This window comes from Harpia harpyja, chromosome 7 (assembly GCF_026419915.1).
Source record: "Harpia harpyja isolate bHarHar1 chromosome 7, bHarHar1 primary haplotype, whole genome shotgun sequence".
In the NCBI taxonomy this organism is placed as follows: Eukaryota; Metazoa; Chordata; class Aves; order Accipitriformes; family Accipitridae; genus Harpia; species Harpia harpyja.
Genome location: NC_068946.1, coordinates 49,698,712 through 49,715,151, shown reverse-complemented (window position 1 = coordinate 49,715,151; position 16,440 = coordinate 49,698,712). Strand labels below are relative to the sequence as shown.

Genomic DNA, 16,440 nt, shown 5'->3' with positions numbered 1-16,440 from the left:
GCCAAGTGGAATTGCCAATTAATTATGTATTGCAAATTTATAAAATTTCCTGTTTCATAAACTTGACAGCAAGAGATTGATCCAAAATCCGTTGAAATCAGTGGAAAGCCTTTCGTGGAAGGGCAATGTTAGATCCAGTCCTAACTGTTGGATGTCGTTGAGAGAGAACATAAAGATAGAATGAAAAACAAAACCCCAGAAAAAGACACAGAGAATACGGCCTGACTCATGATGTGCTATGAATTAAATACTTAGAATAAAATGCTAAGATGTAAGAGAACTGCATTAATCTTACTTAAGATGTAGCCATATGGAAGTTAGAGTTGCAACATTTCATGGGCTGGTATTCAGAATGAACACTACAAAACTGCTTGCTGTGCCAAGTTCTGGTAAGCTGAACCAATGCATTTTCATTTGACTTCAGGGAAATTGTAGTGCTGAAACTATAATGAAAACTTGTCCTGCTGAGTTTAACTCAGTTTAATGGGTTTCATTTTTACTAGATCATTTGATTTCTGTAATTTTCTGGGGCAAGATGAGAAGGTGCTTTTTCAGTGTATATGTGACCAAAGTTATACAATGTAGATCTTTGTTGATTCTTATGGTGGTTCACATGTAGTAACTGCAAAATATATTTTAACTTACCTCTGCAATTTGCCCTTCTTGAAAAGTCTTTGGTATTGATGGCCTGAGAAGCTAAAGCTGGCAGGCTTTTCAAGTCTTTTATTGATGAGAATTTTTCTTAAGTCATTGTGAAAAAGATATAGCTGGATATGTTCAAGGTATGTCTTAAATTATGATGAAATTTTTATGCTTTATTTTTAAATATACCAAGTGGCTTTGAAAATATAATGAATATTCACCAAGATCAGGTATAAACCACTGTAAGATTGTAGGCCATATGAGACACTGCTTGATTCTGCCTAGCTGGCTCATTAATGAAAGAGTATGTAGGAGTGGGATGAATATTTGATGTGTTTGTTACTGGTACTTTTTCAGACAGTTTTGCACTTCACCATCTTTCTGTTTTGGCAGTCAAATAGAAGAGGGTAAAGCCAGGCTACTACATTTTCGTGTATTTTAGAAGAGTGGTTGAAAGAATTGTAGGTCTTGAGGCAATGCAAGAGGTGGGAAGGAGTACAGTTATCTGGGAAGAGAGTCAGAGTAGTTCACGAGTTCTTGATTTGCTCAGTGTGATCTGCTGGGTTGCAAGTGAACATGCAGGAAACTTAGAGGTGCTGAACAAATCATCAACAAATCAATGATCAAGAAATCCAGGAAAGAGAAGAGTGCTGAAATAACTTGAGAAATAGTTCTGAATCTCAACAAAAGATGAAAATTTATGACCAAAATAAAATTTTTGCAATTCTCTATTTTTCTTCATAAGAGGGGAAACTAAGATGGAGTATACTCTGATGTAGCTGATAAACCAGAGACTGTAAAACTATAGTAGACCCACTACCTGTGCACTTTGGGCCAGGTACAGCTTATTACATCATGGTAAGAGTTTTGTGCAGTGCTATGCCAGAGAACAGCTGGCGTTGGCAGGCACTTCGGGCGGTCATCAGTCCAACCCCCTTGCTCAAAGCATGGTTTATTAGAGCAGGTCGTCAGGTTAAAGGTCTGAATCCAATCTTCTGTTTTGTGATTTGAACATTCAATGATCACTGAGCCATTCAAGATGCACAAAGAAATCTGAATGGTCCCCCTTCCTGCTCTCCATAACCAGTGTACAAGTATTCTTGAATATTCTGCCCTTTAGTAAATCTGTAGCAACATAACAGCTTATTGAGCTGCTGAAGCAAATCTAAATTCTGTTGAAGGAAGAAATTTATTGAAATTGATGTGGTAACAGTGGTTTTTCATGTGCATAAATAAACCCAGTAAGTAGCAGTAGGAGTAATTTCTTAATAGAAGACTGAAGCATTAGGGACCTGGAAAAGGGTCTCCTGAGAGGTTGAACAAGTGACTAGCTATACAGCCAAAGGGCAGCTCTTTGATCTGTTAAATTCAGGAATGAAGGACTTGGATTGGAGTGCTGGAACTGTGTGTGAGGAGAAAGTGAGAAATACCACTAAAAAAGGAAAGATGGAGAAAACAGAATAACAAACTTCAGGCACACAGCCTTGTGAAAAAGCTGTAAAAGATGGAGCTTTTTATGTCTAGCTGGTTGGAAAGATCTCAAAACTGTCAACAAAGGAAACAACTCTTGTTTGATTCCGTCTGCTCAGGAAAAAAGGACTTTGCTCACGGTAAGTTAATAGAGTGAGTTGGCAGCCTGCTCAGGTCAAATGGAGTAGTGCTGCTACTTAGACTATAAAGCAATATCCCTATTGTTACCTTACAGAGCTACAAGCTTGCATTTCTGTACATGCAGTGCAGCATTGAGTATTTGCTTATGCCGGTAGGATCCATTGCTCCTAGGATTTTTTTTGGCTACTGGATTTTGTTTGAGCTTGTATGTTCAGTATTGCAAAAACTAACTCTGTACAGCATATTTAACATAGTGATTCTTGACAGGTGCAGCTGGTGTTTATTATATATTATTTTGTTGATGGTACCAAGTTAAATTCTGTGTTTCCCAAGAACCAGTCTGTCAACATCTTTCTTAACCCAGTGCCAGAGTAAATAGGAAACCTTACTCATAATGAGCACTCTGGATTATGCCAAGAGCAGAAAGCTCACATTTCTTTCAATGTTAAGTGGGGTTTTTTGGGTGTGTTTTTTTTTTTATTTTTGATTGCGTATGTCAGACTCCAGCTATTCTTTCCTTTATTACTGTAATAGGAAAATTAAATTGTATCAAGGGCAAATAATTTTTAATGAACTTGTAGCACTCTGTGTTGCCATGACATAATACATAATGAATGCAGATATGTCTTTTTTTTTTTTCTTATATTGGTGTAGCTGTTGTCCAGAACATTGGCAGTAATATTAAAATAACAAGAATAAGGTGGATTCTACTGTGTGGCAGACAAAGGTGCAGATACCTGTCATACCTCCACCTGCTGCTGTGAAAGCTTTTTGCTAGGAGAAAATAGTCATTCCTATTTTCGGTGGGGCACCGTATGGTTCTGGAGTGCTCTTTCTTTGTGGGTAAGATGACATGTTAACTGGCACAGTAGGTGGCTTCAGTTATCTCTGCTCATGTATTTATTTTGCATATCTTTTCTCACCTTATGCTATGTTTAAAAACAATGGATCAAGAATTGGGAAGGTCTTGCAGTCTTTGCAGCTCTGCAATTAGACTTTATCTAAAAACTTTGCTATGTGTCTGTAGCTTAACTTTCATCTCCATATGTTATACCTCAGCTGTGGCAGCTGGATTTGATACTGTCAGAATGCTGAACCCATTGGCCAAGTGAAAAATGCCTGCCCTGAGGATTTGATTCTTAATAGATTCTTAAATTATGGGGAGAATGAGCTGGTATTCTCATCTATTTTGACATCTAGAAAAGCACAACTGTAAGAGCTTAATCCAAGAATTTCTAGCTTAGTTTGAGCTAAAAGCAATCTCTAAGAAAGATATTTGATGACTACTCAGGGATGGGGTAAATAGGAAACCTGACTCCTAATTAGAATGCTGGATGCAACAATTAGAAAATCTCTTATATCCTTCACTACCCTATCACTATGTTTAATTAAGCTCGATGATAAAGATGTACACTTTATTGCTAATCTCTGTGTGTATATATAGCTTCAGTTTATAAGTGGTCAGCATTGTTATGCCTTTTTTTCTTTCTGATGAAGGAAGAACCTGGTGGTGGTTCACCAGGGTTTTCAGTTGTCAGACAACTCTAGGAATCCACTATGTGGATATCTGTATATTTGGATTATCGATTACATAGGGATATGTAATGAAGAGAGGAAGGAAGGAAGGAAACAAGGATATTCTGACCCTTTCCTAGGACTTCATGCACTAGGGGTGAAACTTACAGCTGTGTAACTGCATGACATGGGAATTAGATATTTAAAAACATTTTATGAAGCATCTTAATGATATCAACAGCCTTTTTATAATACCCAATGACTACAACATTAGCAGTATACCAATCCCTTTCCTTGGCTGCTTGATAGCCTCCTGGGTACGTACTCTCTGTCAGTTATCTTTTCACAGAGTATGCCTTGCGTTCAGTTTTTCATTGTAAGTAGCCTCCTCAGGTAAATGGGGCAATGCAGCAAGTAGGCATATTAGTGTTTGAAATAGTGCCATGTATTGTATTTAAATTTTCATGTGTGGATTGCCTCTGCTGTACTGGTTAGCCCAACTAAATGAGCACTGTGTATTTAGGTAGTGTTGAATGAAAATAATCCTCTCAATTCAGACCCAACATATCAGTCACATTGAAAAAACTGTGGATAATTTTATCTATGCCATACATATGAAAGAGACTTGAAGCACAGATGGCAAAATCCACACCTACCCACAGTTCAGGGCAAACCTCTGTGGCTGGAGGAAAAACTCTTTTGTGATGAGTGAGTGGAATAGCTAAGTGATCTGGAAAAATGTCAAATGCACGGAGATAGCCTACAAACTACAAATAGCTAAGAACCTACCACTGCAGCTCTTGTTTAGTTCTCAGCTATGATGAGTTGGTCCTCACGTGGCACATGCATGTCCCTCCTACCCAGTGGAGCACAGTGCAGAGTTTGCAAAATAAGTGTTCACCTGTGCTTGGATATCTGCTTTATAGGTGGAGAAATATAGTTTCTTTTTAACCACACTGAAAATTTCTAAACCATTCTTTCTTCTGAAATATTTAGCTGAAATACTACATCCAGCTACAGTGCTAGAGGTAACAAGTTTTAGAGGTGCTTCATCAGGCTGACTTATTAAATTGCATTATTTCTCCATATATCCATTATCCCATATTCAGGCAAAAGTGAAGCAATCATAAACTTTGCTCTTATCCAGGCAGAAATGCATGTGTGCATACATTTATGCACGCACGCACACAAAATCCTCACACATAGAATTTATATTAAATATGAAATAGCAAATGTATATATTTATACATTCTAAAATCTGTTTCTAAAAGCATGGCATCTGTAGACTTGGCAATGATTTTACTGGAGCTAGATCCAAAATCTATTTAATTTATGAAAGCCTTTCCTTTTACTTCGCTGGTAGTTGATTAGGGAGTATTTGTGTATATTGGCTAGTACTTACACATAGATATATATAAAAAAATCAGGGATATGGTGGTGTTCTGTACTGGAATTTGATAATCATCATAAAAATGAATATTACAGAAATTCTTAAAAGGCTTTAATGTCCAGCTTCAGGGGAATGACAGAATGTCCGATCACCTGCTACAAGGCTAGGAGGGGTGATCAGCTCTTCACAAGCCAGGAGGGTGGTTATAAGGCAGGTGTACCGTAAGTGCAACTGTACAGTCTGTGCAGACCGGGAAGTAGAAAATAGGTCGTAAGAGTTTTCAAAATCTCTGAGTTGTAGAAATGTCTGTTAGCTTTTATTGGCAGATATTTAATACCTGGAGAATCAAATTCTTTATGGAACTGTTGCCCCAGTTCAGCTGCATGATTTTAAAGGTTGTAAATAACCTATTCTGCAGTGACTAGTTGAACTCCTGAGGATAATAAAAGTTTTAGAAGGCCTGTAACATTTTCAACATGAAATGGATCCCTAGCATAGCTAATCTGAGTCTCAGCTATAAACAGCATTTCCCCTCTCTGTTGTTTAAGAAGCGGTTAGACCATGTGATAACACAGTATATTTGTTTAATGTAATAATTGAGAAATTGACTTTCAATGATAATTTGGACTATTACTTGAGTTCTCTTTATTTTGTGATCTGGTTTGGTTTTTTTTTGTGGTGGGGAAAAAGAGTAGCTGTAACGATGCTGGTCTGGATTCTGGCAGTTGGAGGTGTGTTATGGAACATGTACGATGAACAGCGAGCCCACTGGATTCCTTTTAAAGTGCATCTTAAAGTGACTCTATTCCCTCTTCACCCAGCAACAGGCAGGTGTAAATACACTGAACAGCTGTGATTCTGTACAGTTTGGTGTCCAAGCCCTCCTCAGTATCTAAACCTGATAATTGATAAGCTACACCACAAACACAAACAAGCAGTATAACTGTCTAATTGGACACAAAGAAGCTTAAGATTAGCAGTAGAGCATGACAAAGAAGCAGGAATCTCAGGACTTAGGCTGATATTACATCTTTTGCCTGTGTATTACAGTAATATGCCACAGTGGCTGGTAATTGTTATTTTTAGAGTAAGCCCTTTAATGGGTTTAAGAGGCAGATTTTACAGTCTTCACAGTTCTGGATGTCACCCTAATGAAAAATGTGGCTAGAATTCTCTTGGCAATATTGCAGAATGGGTAGTAAGGAACAACTGTTAGTGAACAGCTGCATTTTAATTTTAATGCCTCTTTTTAAAATAATGGGCAGCAGACCTGTGCTTGTGGCACAGCATGCAGTAGACTGAACAGGCCCCTTCCTGCCATAGAGATGTGTTACCCAGCCATAGAGATTTTGCTGTCATCTGCCTCTGCTGTGTCTGGGGTGTGTGCAGGGGTGGCTATTGCTGTGCAGGCAGATATTGCTAGCATGGCTGCTTAGGTCTCCCCCGTGCTTGTTTACATACTCTTCCTTGGTGGCAGGAACGGTCCTTGCTTGATTCCTCCTATTCCTCACTTGTGTGACAGCAGATTAGGATGTGTAGATAGCAAACAGAGGCTGCTGTGGAGGAGAAGGTAGCTGTGAGGAGAAGAAAAGCTGTGGGTCTCAGAAGGACATGGATTGCAGCTGAGATCAAGGGAAGAGAAAGCAAAGAGAGACCCACACTAGCAACATCCCCTGCCGTCCCTTGGCGCCCCAAATGACTGCAAATCAGAACAAACACTTTCAGCCCCTTCTTTCCAAAACATCCTCTGATGTTTTCCCTTTCCATATTCTTTGTCCACTGACTTAGTTCTGAGTCCACTTCCATTTTCTCTACCATGCTCCACTTCATCCCCATCAGTCAGAACCCAGTGGTTTGCCACCAGAAAATCATTTGTTGGTGACCAAAAATTGAGCTTTTTCCTCCCAAGTTCTTACCCTTTGAGTATCAGCATTCAATTTTGCCTGTGCTTGAGAAATCTTGGGCTGGGTGTGACTGGAATTTTATACTTGGCTACTGTAATCAGACTATAAGAGCTGCCATAATACAAATATTAAATGAAAGTAGGCCTGGCTTTGTTTAAACAGGCTGACTGCCTCTCATCCAGAAGAAACGTGCAGATTATTGCAAGCTCTGAGTTACTAATGAAGGAGCATTCACAGAATGTAATTTGTATTTGGTTATGGGAAGAAATGAATGAAAACAAGAGTACCAGCAAAGTGAGGAGATACAAAAGGGTTCCTGTCATCTCCTGCAACATGTCCTGTTGCAGGACAACCAGGGGATCAGGCCCAGCCAGCATGGGTTCATGAAAGGCAGGTCCTGCTTGACCAACCTGATCTCCTTCTATGACCAGGTGACCCGCCTAGTGGATGAGGGAAAGGCTGTGGATATTGTCTACCGGACTTCAGTAAGGCCTTTGACACTGTCTCTCATGGCATACTCCTTGAGAAGCTGGCAGCTCATGGCTTAGACAAGACTCTTCACTGGGTAAAAAACTGGCTGGAGGGATGAGCCCAGAGGGTTGTGGTGAACGGAGTTAAATCCACTTGGCGGCCAGTCACAAGTGGTGTTCCCCAGGGCTCAGTTTTGGGGCCAGTTCTCTTTAATATCTTTACCAATGATCTGGACGAGGGGATCGAGTGTACCCTCAGTAAGTTTGTGGATGACACCAAGTTGGGTGGGAGTGTTGATCTGCTCGAGGGTAGGAAGGCTCTACAGAGGGATCTGGACAGGCTGGATCGATGGGCCAAGGCCAGTTGTGTGAGGTTCAACAAGGCCAAGTGCCGGGTCCTGCACTTGGGTCACAACAACCCCACGCAGTGCTACAGGGTTGGGGAAGAGTGGCTGGAAAGCTGCCCGGCAGAGAAAGACCTGGGGGTGCTGGTTGACAGCCGGCTGAATATGAGCCGGCAGTGTGCCCAGGTGGCCAAGGTGGCCAACGGCATCCTGGCCTGTATCACAGATAATGTGGCCAGCGGGAGCAGGGAAGTGATTGTTCCCCTGTACTCAGCACTGGTGAGGCCCTACCTTGAGTACTGTGTTCAGTTTTGGGCCCCTCACTACAGGAAAGACATTGAGTTGCTGGAGCGTGTCCAGAGAAGGGCAACCAAGCTGGCGAAGGGCCTGGAGCACAAGTCTTATGAGGAGCGGCTGAGGGACCTGGGGTTGTTTAGCCTGGAGAAAAGGAGGCTGAGGGGAGACCTTATCGCTCTCTGCAACTACCTGAAAGGAGGTCGTAGTGAGGTGGGTGTTGGTCTCTTCTGTCAAGTGACTAGTGATAGGATGAGAGGCAATAGCCTCAAGTTGTGCCAGGGGAGGTTTAGATTGGATATTAGGAAAAATTTCTTTACTGAAAGGGTTGTCAGGCATTGGAACAGGCTTCCCAGGGAAGTGGTGGTGTCACCATCCCTGGAAGTGTTCAAAAAACGTGTAGACTTGGCGCTTCTGGACATGGTTTAGTGGGCATGGTGGTGTTGGGTTGACGATTGGACTCGATGATCTTACAGGTCTTTTCCAACCTAAACGATTCTATGATTCTATGTTGCTAGGCACTGAAAACAATTGAGAAAAATGTATAGAAAGATAGAGAATTAGAGAGAGAATGACAACTGTATGCTCAAAAATATTTTCCTAACTCTTGGGCAATTGCCTTGCCTATTGTGCCATATGACTTCCCCTGAATGATTCCATACATGATATTCACTCTGTCACCCACTAATACTAAAATCCTTTCAAATCATAGGGAAACAGTAGTTAGCACATTTATAGTTTTTATTAAATTAATTACTTTTATAATTTAATTTTTATTTTTCTTAAACTCCAGAATTTTCATTAGTGGGTTTATTCAGAGATTAAATCCTGTGTCCATCATAAAACTGATTTTCTCAGCTTTGCTGAAAAAGCTCAGATTACTCCTGGGCTTAGATCTCATCTTGCTCTTACTGGCCTGCAGCTCATTTTAATGCTAAGTTACAGTTTCTTGCAAAGTATAGTTTTAACACTACCTTTTCACTCCAGTGGTGAAAACAGCCTGTAGAGATTTTAACATTTCATTTTCTGTGGGCTATTAGGAGCCATTAGAGCTGAAAGATCTTGACAGAGCCTGCAGAGATAAAGATTTCGTGAATAAAAATTCACAGGATCATAGGATAAGTCAGGTTGGAAGGGGCCTCAGGAGGTCTCTAGCCCAGACTCTTGCTCAAAGCAGTCAGCTGTGAGATCAGAATAGGTTACTCAGAACTTTATCCATTTAGGCCTTGAAAACTTCCAAGGATGGAGACTCCACAACCTCTCTGGGCAAAATGTTTCACTATTCCCATGGTAGAAAACTCATTTCTCTTAGAAAAATATGTCATGGTAAGATTCTTAACAATCAAGAAAATACAGAATTAAAATAAACTAATGTAAACTGGCTCTTGGAAGGTAACAGGATTGTCTGTAGGAATTAGGAGTATTATCTTTTATTTATAGTATTGTAGCTGCCAGAGAATTGGATGAGGAACTGAAACTTGTTTTGATGGCAGCTTCCAAATGTAAGAATATAGTTTCTACCTCAGAATATTAACACAAATGCTAGTGGTTTATAATGACCTTTCTCACAGTTCTCTTTGTCATGTTTACTTCTGTAGCTCTGCTGAAATTATTAAAATGTTTTCCATGAATAAGGTAAGTGATGTTTTCAATGAATAAGGTAAGTAATCTTGATACAAGAAAGAATTTTTTTTTTTTTTTTACAGTAAGAACAATCAATTACTGGAGCAACTTCCCCAGGGATGTGGTAGAGTCCTCATCGTGGGAGGCTTTCAAGATGCAATTGGACAGGGTGCTAGATAATCTCATCTAGGATCCCCTTCCCATGAAATGTTGGACCAGATGATTTTTTGAGGTCCCTTCCAACCTGGGCTGTTCTATGGTTCTGTGAGGTTCTTTACACTGGTAAAAGTAACAAAACCCCAAATAACCCATGTAATCAGAAAAGATCAAGTAATCTGGGATACAGCAATGAATAAAAAAGGTGGGAGAATAGAGCAGTATTTGACAAGAACGTTAGGTTTTTAATACTGCATTTTAGTTGTATCATATGTTAACAAAACTGGGAAGTAATTAGACTGCTACTGACAATCTTGTTTTATTCCACATGGTGTCATCACATCTTAGGGACTATTTTAATGAACTTGAAGTGTGGTGGTAACATAGGTTCCAAGATATAACAGACATACTACCAAGTATGTGAGATGCCTTTCCCTCTCCACTGCCCCAAAACAACTGTCTCTGTGAGCCACTAAGAGAAAGTTAACACGTTTTTGCAGATTGTATTTGTATGCATCAATAATTTTTTTTGAACCCTTAATTCTGTTGCACCACCTTTGCTGCATGTAAGAGTGGATTGACTTAAGAGGAGTAATTACCAAGAGCTTCATTACAAACCCTCATTGGTACTGTGTTACTGTATTCCATTTGCCAGAAAGATAGCAGGTTGATAATTAAGAAAGGAAGCCTTCTGCAGTGGCTATTTTATAGCAGTCAATTATTATGAGGAAAACTCTGTTACCAGTCACCCTTGTATAGCTTACCCCAGATCTCTTTTGAGGTAGTATATAGCAGAGCTTGTCACTGGGGGTGTGTTTGTGACTTTAATATTATTATCTATTTATTTTTTACAAAATGTTACAAAACAAGTAGCTGAGAGTCTAAATCTGCAGTCTTACTTCAGGCTGACTGCTGCTTACATGGAAAGGAAGTCCCTTTGGCTGGAACGGGTCAACTCATGTAAAGAGTATTCAGTGTGGCAAGAGCCATGCTGAAGGTAAAATTGCTTTATTACATTGAAGATTGAGCACCATAGAGATCCGAGTGACATTAGTCTTTAGTTCTATGATGGAAATATTACGGAATTTTAGTCTTATCACTACCTGTAGGGAATCGTAACAAATAATTATATAAGACAAAATTAAGGATAAATCCGTGAATTAGAAGGCTGTTTTGCTGTGTCTCCTAGATGCAAATGAATTGAATAGTTGGACTTTTTCACCTTAGGAAATTGATTTTGTGATAAAAAGAGGAAGAAAAATGTTAACTTACTAGTAGCAGCTTGAAAATTGACAGTTTGTGGAGATGGAACCCCCTGAATCTCAGTACTTTTCATAGCTATTTGCTTAAAAGCCATTAACTTATGCAAAGTAACAGATTTTTGATTAAGGGAAAGACTACTGGGTGCTTACAGTGATAGATTTCCTTTTCTGGTTTCCTATGAGTTGTGAGAATTTGTCATCAAAATGAAGAATTGTGGCTATTAGAGCTCTATACGGGGAATGTGTTACAGAAAAGACGAGGTGGCAGCTGTGTGTCATGTAATACAGTTACACTGATCTTATTTAGATGGGTGCGAGTGCAAATATCCAGGACTGGTGTAATAGAAAATGGATGTTTACAGGGTTGTAAAAGTATAAATGGGTTGTATATGGGTTGTAATACTGCTTTCAGAAGAATGTCTTTTGGAAATTGTCAGGTTGTAGCACACCCAGAACCAAACTTTAGATTGGAGACATGAGTTTAGTTTTTAGGATTTAGACATAATCATGTTTCTGAATTCCACTAGAAGTGAACTAGCAGTAACTGAAGCTTGAAAGCTGTATAAAGTCTTTGGCAGTTTTGAAAGTCCGAATAATTTCATTCTCAATGCCTGAGGCTGAGTACAACTGATTTAACAGTATGTTTTGTCTGTGACAAAGTTACATTGAAAAGTTGACAAAATTGATGAGTTAATTTTTTAATACAATGAATTATACTTTATATTATCTTCTGGATTTTCAGATAGAAATACTGCATCAAAATCACATCAACAAGTATCTTTGGCAGATCATGATCTGCTACCAAGACCTGCAGCAAACTAAAGAAGACTTGGTGGTTTCACTGTTAAAATCGTAATATTAAATTCTCTTTACTGACAACTTAATGACATAGTTTTAATTACTCTTGCATTCCAAGTGCCATTGCTCTAAGAAAAAAAACTTCGGAAGTTTGAGCTTTAGTTGACCTAAAAGTTGATTATTGCCTGGATATGAGAGAGATGCCCTCACCTTGTCCTTTCTGAATTAGTCTATTATTCTTTAAAAAATACTGCATTCTGAAAGATTCCAGAAAGCTTATTGTTTCTGAAAATCAAATCATGGTTTTCTATTATGTTTTAAAATGTTTTGACTAAATTGTCTCTGTTCCTCTTTATTTTTAGAAGCAATATGTTACATGGAAGTGAAGGAGATTTTAGATTCGTGCATTCTTCATTAGATCTTTTCTGTTGCCTGTCAAACCTGTAGTGATCAATTATTTTGTGTTATAGATCAATTATATCTCTAATGATGTAGTAGATATTTAGTGGGAAGGTCTTATACTAATTCACATAGAAATGCCTGTAAGATAAGTACATGATCTTCAATAGGTGCTGCAGGTGTAAGTGGTACTGGTGGCATATGATGCGTGGAGATCGGTTCATCATGGGTGTCACTGGACAGAGAGCACTCTCATGTCTCAGCAAGAAGATACCAATGCTCTGGAATATGAGGGCATTAGGTGGACCATCAGTTGCTCCAGAGTGTCTGACTAGCTGACAGTGATCATGGGGGACCTGGAGATTGAGGAGCATTTATTACACTATGGTGATTCCAAGCCAGGGCTATCTGTAAAATCTTCACTAGGTTTTCAGTCAAACGTCACTTCTGTATAACTCCTCTTTCTCTAAGTTTTATGGGTACTTCTGAGCTGACTTGAACTTGTTTAGACGTGGCAGTTGGCTCATCTAATTTAATTGAATGTTATTAATGAAATTGCATTTGCCAACAACCTTGGCACTAACACCCTTCATGTGCAGTTGGAAACATTATTTAGTTACAAATCAGTTGAGTAATTGTTAGCAGATGGAAGTTAGCAGGCTTGTATTAAAGTTTTCGTTGTCTAATGGCTTGAAAATAAAGCAAGCTTACAATAACCAATTACAATTTTTTTATTATGTACTGCAGTAAAAATTTCAGATTAATTTTTGAAGGTTTCTTATTTTGTACATTTGTAGCTGGATTTTGCATGATTTGCAGTCTAGATAGAAATTATTTTTCTGGCAAATGAGATTGAAAGAAGACACTATGCAGTATTTTGTTCTAGTGGTTTTGCAGATAAATTGATACACTCAAGAAGACAAGAAACATGGATTTTTGCACTTAAAGTACTATGCCATTACTCATGAATTTTGCATGGCTATGGATTCCAAAAGCCAGCATATAAAGGAGAAGCTAGACTTTCTAAATATGACGACTCAATGCTGATTCAAACCTCAGACTGCGTTTCTGTCTGCTATTAATACCCCTGTCACTGCTATTAACACCTTCCTTTTTTCTTTCTACTTTTAGCTATTTCTGGTTAAGTAGGTGTATGGGAATTCTTTTGACACAGTAAAACTGATCTGGGGAATAAGAGAAGCAGCTCAAGATTGCTGAAGTCATTACTTATCTGCTGACATAGGCAAAGATGCAAAATATTTGTTAGGCTTGGGTGGTTGGAGTTTACAGACACAACCCCAAACTCTCCCAACATATGTGAGAACCAACTCCAGCCAGTGGTCGGGGCAAGTGCTGGTTCCCTGGGCACGTTAGACTTGTGCCAGCAAGGCTCCTGTCAGGCCCTTAGGGAATGTTTGCCTGTCTTCCTCGGAAGATGTGTGCAGGGAATAGAAGGTATGCTAAGGTGAAGTGATGATTCTTTGCCATCTTCTCTTTCCCATACCCTTGACATTCAACAATATGTATTGGCACAAGGAAGTTTAATCTGTTGTTTCCAACTCACAGATTTGTGGCTATGTTGGTTTAAGCCTGCTGGGAATGATAGAAAAGCTTGTCTCAGCATTGCTTTCAGATGAAATGTCAGCATGTTCTTCCATGAAGTGTATGTATCTTATGTCAGCCTGTCACTGGCTCAGCAAATGGCTTTAGGCAAGTCAGCCAACTTTTGTGGACCAGTTCTGTGTTCAAGTTGCATAATGCCTGCATTTGTCCCAGGTAAATGAGCAGAACTTTCAGTATGTTTCTGTACCTCATTTCCCTCTCCCCCCCCCCCCAAAAAAAAAATTAATTACAACAGAATCTATTGTAAAGGATTGTGCAGTATAAGCTTCTTGGGTTATGGCAGTGCTAAATATTACAGAACTAATACATAAAGGTTGTACTGAGAAATTTTGAGTTTGACAAAAGTAGGTCAGGAGGCTCTGGACAGATGTCTGTGTGGTGATTCATTCAGATAGAGTGAAACTGCAAATCTCTGAAAAGAATCTATTGCAGAACAGAGACCTGCTTACAAATATGCAATGGAAAATGGAAAGGCCTCTAATTTTCACTTTTACTCATTCTTTTTGGGAGATGAACTTTCCTCCCATCCATATTACCATTTAATGATCACCTCTTGCTGCGGGATTATAGAGAATCCATCCATCCTGTGAGTTTCTTCCTCTATCACAGATGATAGGCCAGATTTTTGTTCTTGCGTCTGAGTCTAGGGGAAGGACACTAGGCTAACCAGACTGTCTCAAGCCTTTTGTGCCTACTTTTTACAACAGGTTATGTTTAACAAGAATGAGGGCTGTGTTGCAATTTACTGCAAAGGAGTTAAACATCTCTCTTAAAATCGGTGTGGCAGAGTTTTGCCTGCCTGAGATAAGTACCTCATCTAGTGTACCACTCCATTGCTAGGGAGGATGCTAGCCTCTACGTTGTCTGTACTCCTCTGTAGAAGGGCAGCCCCTTTACTGAGGACTTGTCTATAGTATTATGTGGATTGTCCACAGCTTGGTTTGGTGTTGCTTGTGTGGGGGAATAAAACGACCAGCTACTCACCTACATGACTGCTGCAGCTGTGTCCTCTGACCTAGGCAGAGCAATGACAGTTCAGCTGCAGTCTCTAGATTGAGCTTGATGTGAACATTACATGTGCTGCCAACCACCAGATGGCCTGATGTCTGAGTTGTTGAAAATAGTAGAATTCTACTGGAATAATTATAGCATCCATAAACTGAGCTAACAGATAGGTACCAAATGATGAATAACAAAGGAAATACAACTGTTGAAGAAAAAAGTCTACATATAGGTATCACTTAATTATTTCATGCTTTAAACATTAAAATTGCTCTTACTGTATATCTGCCTATAGTAATAGAATTTTATATGAAGAGTTATTAGTAAAATGAAGTTATGGATATATCAATACTGTAAAAGGCTGGCTATTGTTGTTTGTGTAAAGGGAATCAAAGCCTCATATCCTGTAGTATTTCATGGCAAGAGGAACTTGATCTCAGAGTAGTATTGGTCTGTATGTTTGAACAAAAGCAAGAGTTTTCTTTTTTACAGTATGGGTATGCATTATGTGCTTTGTAAGCCTCATTGTGCCTGTGTCCTATGGAAAACTTAATTATTCTTTGCTAATTATTCTCTGTTACTTTACCTTCTCTTCATTAACCCATTTGTTTGCTTTTTATAAGACTGTATTGTAAGCTCTGCAGAGCGTGAATAGAGAGTCTGGTTCTGGACAACACCTAATCTGATGAGACTGATTCTTATTTAGGTATTCAGAGACCCTTGGACAACCTACAAAGTGATGCACCTAACCTGCTGATTTTTTTTTTTTTTATATCTGCACTTAAAATCTTTTTTCTTGGACATCTGGGGAGGAAACAGATGTTTCAGGTTCTGTTATGCTACTGACCAGATTTACCAAACATCTGTCCTGGTTGGGTAAAGAGAACGAAGTTCCCTTATTATTTCTAATGTGAGATCCTAGCAAAAGAAACAAACAAAGAGAAACAGACCTCTAGAGGACTTTATGATAAATCATCAGGAGCAGAAGAGACTTGTCTTTCTCACTCTGAAACATCGTCTGGTCTGCCCTGTCTTCTCACATATAATCCAGGTTTTAAGAACTGGAGAGGAACTGGACACTTCTTTTCGTTATCATCTTTAATTCAAGTCTCTAGCTCCTTAAGATTTTTTTATTATTAATATTCTGTTGTGTGTTATCCTTCAGTGGGGGAGTTGACAACTCCAAATATGTTCTTAACATTTCTTTTAATTTTTCTCTTTTTTTCCCAGAGCTTGTGTTATCTTGGGTGTCATATTCCTCCTGTCATCTATATGTATTGTGATCAAAGCCATCCATGATCTTGCGAAGAAGGTGCTTCCAGAAGTGGTAAGGAGATTCATGTTCTTTAAAATGTTCTCTTTATTCACTACACTGCCAGTGAGACTGAGAAAGGCCAGCGTCTCCTT

General features: G+C 39.1%; 1 protein-coding gene across 2 annotated transcripts in view; it reads left to right on the top strand.

Annotated features, from left to right (window-relative positions):
- TMEM163 (transmembrane protein 163) overlaps positions 1–16,440 on the top strand; it is a 105,340-nt gene that overhangs the window by 67,089 nt on the left and 21,811 nt on the right. For both annotated transcript variants that reach the window (XM_052792335.1, XM_052792334.1), the window contains one exon: positions 16,264–16,360. In XM_052792335.1, the coding sequence (XP_052648295.1) occupies positions 16,264–16,360 (97 nt within the window). The remainder of the gene's footprint in view (positions 1–16,263; positions 16,361–16,440) is intronic.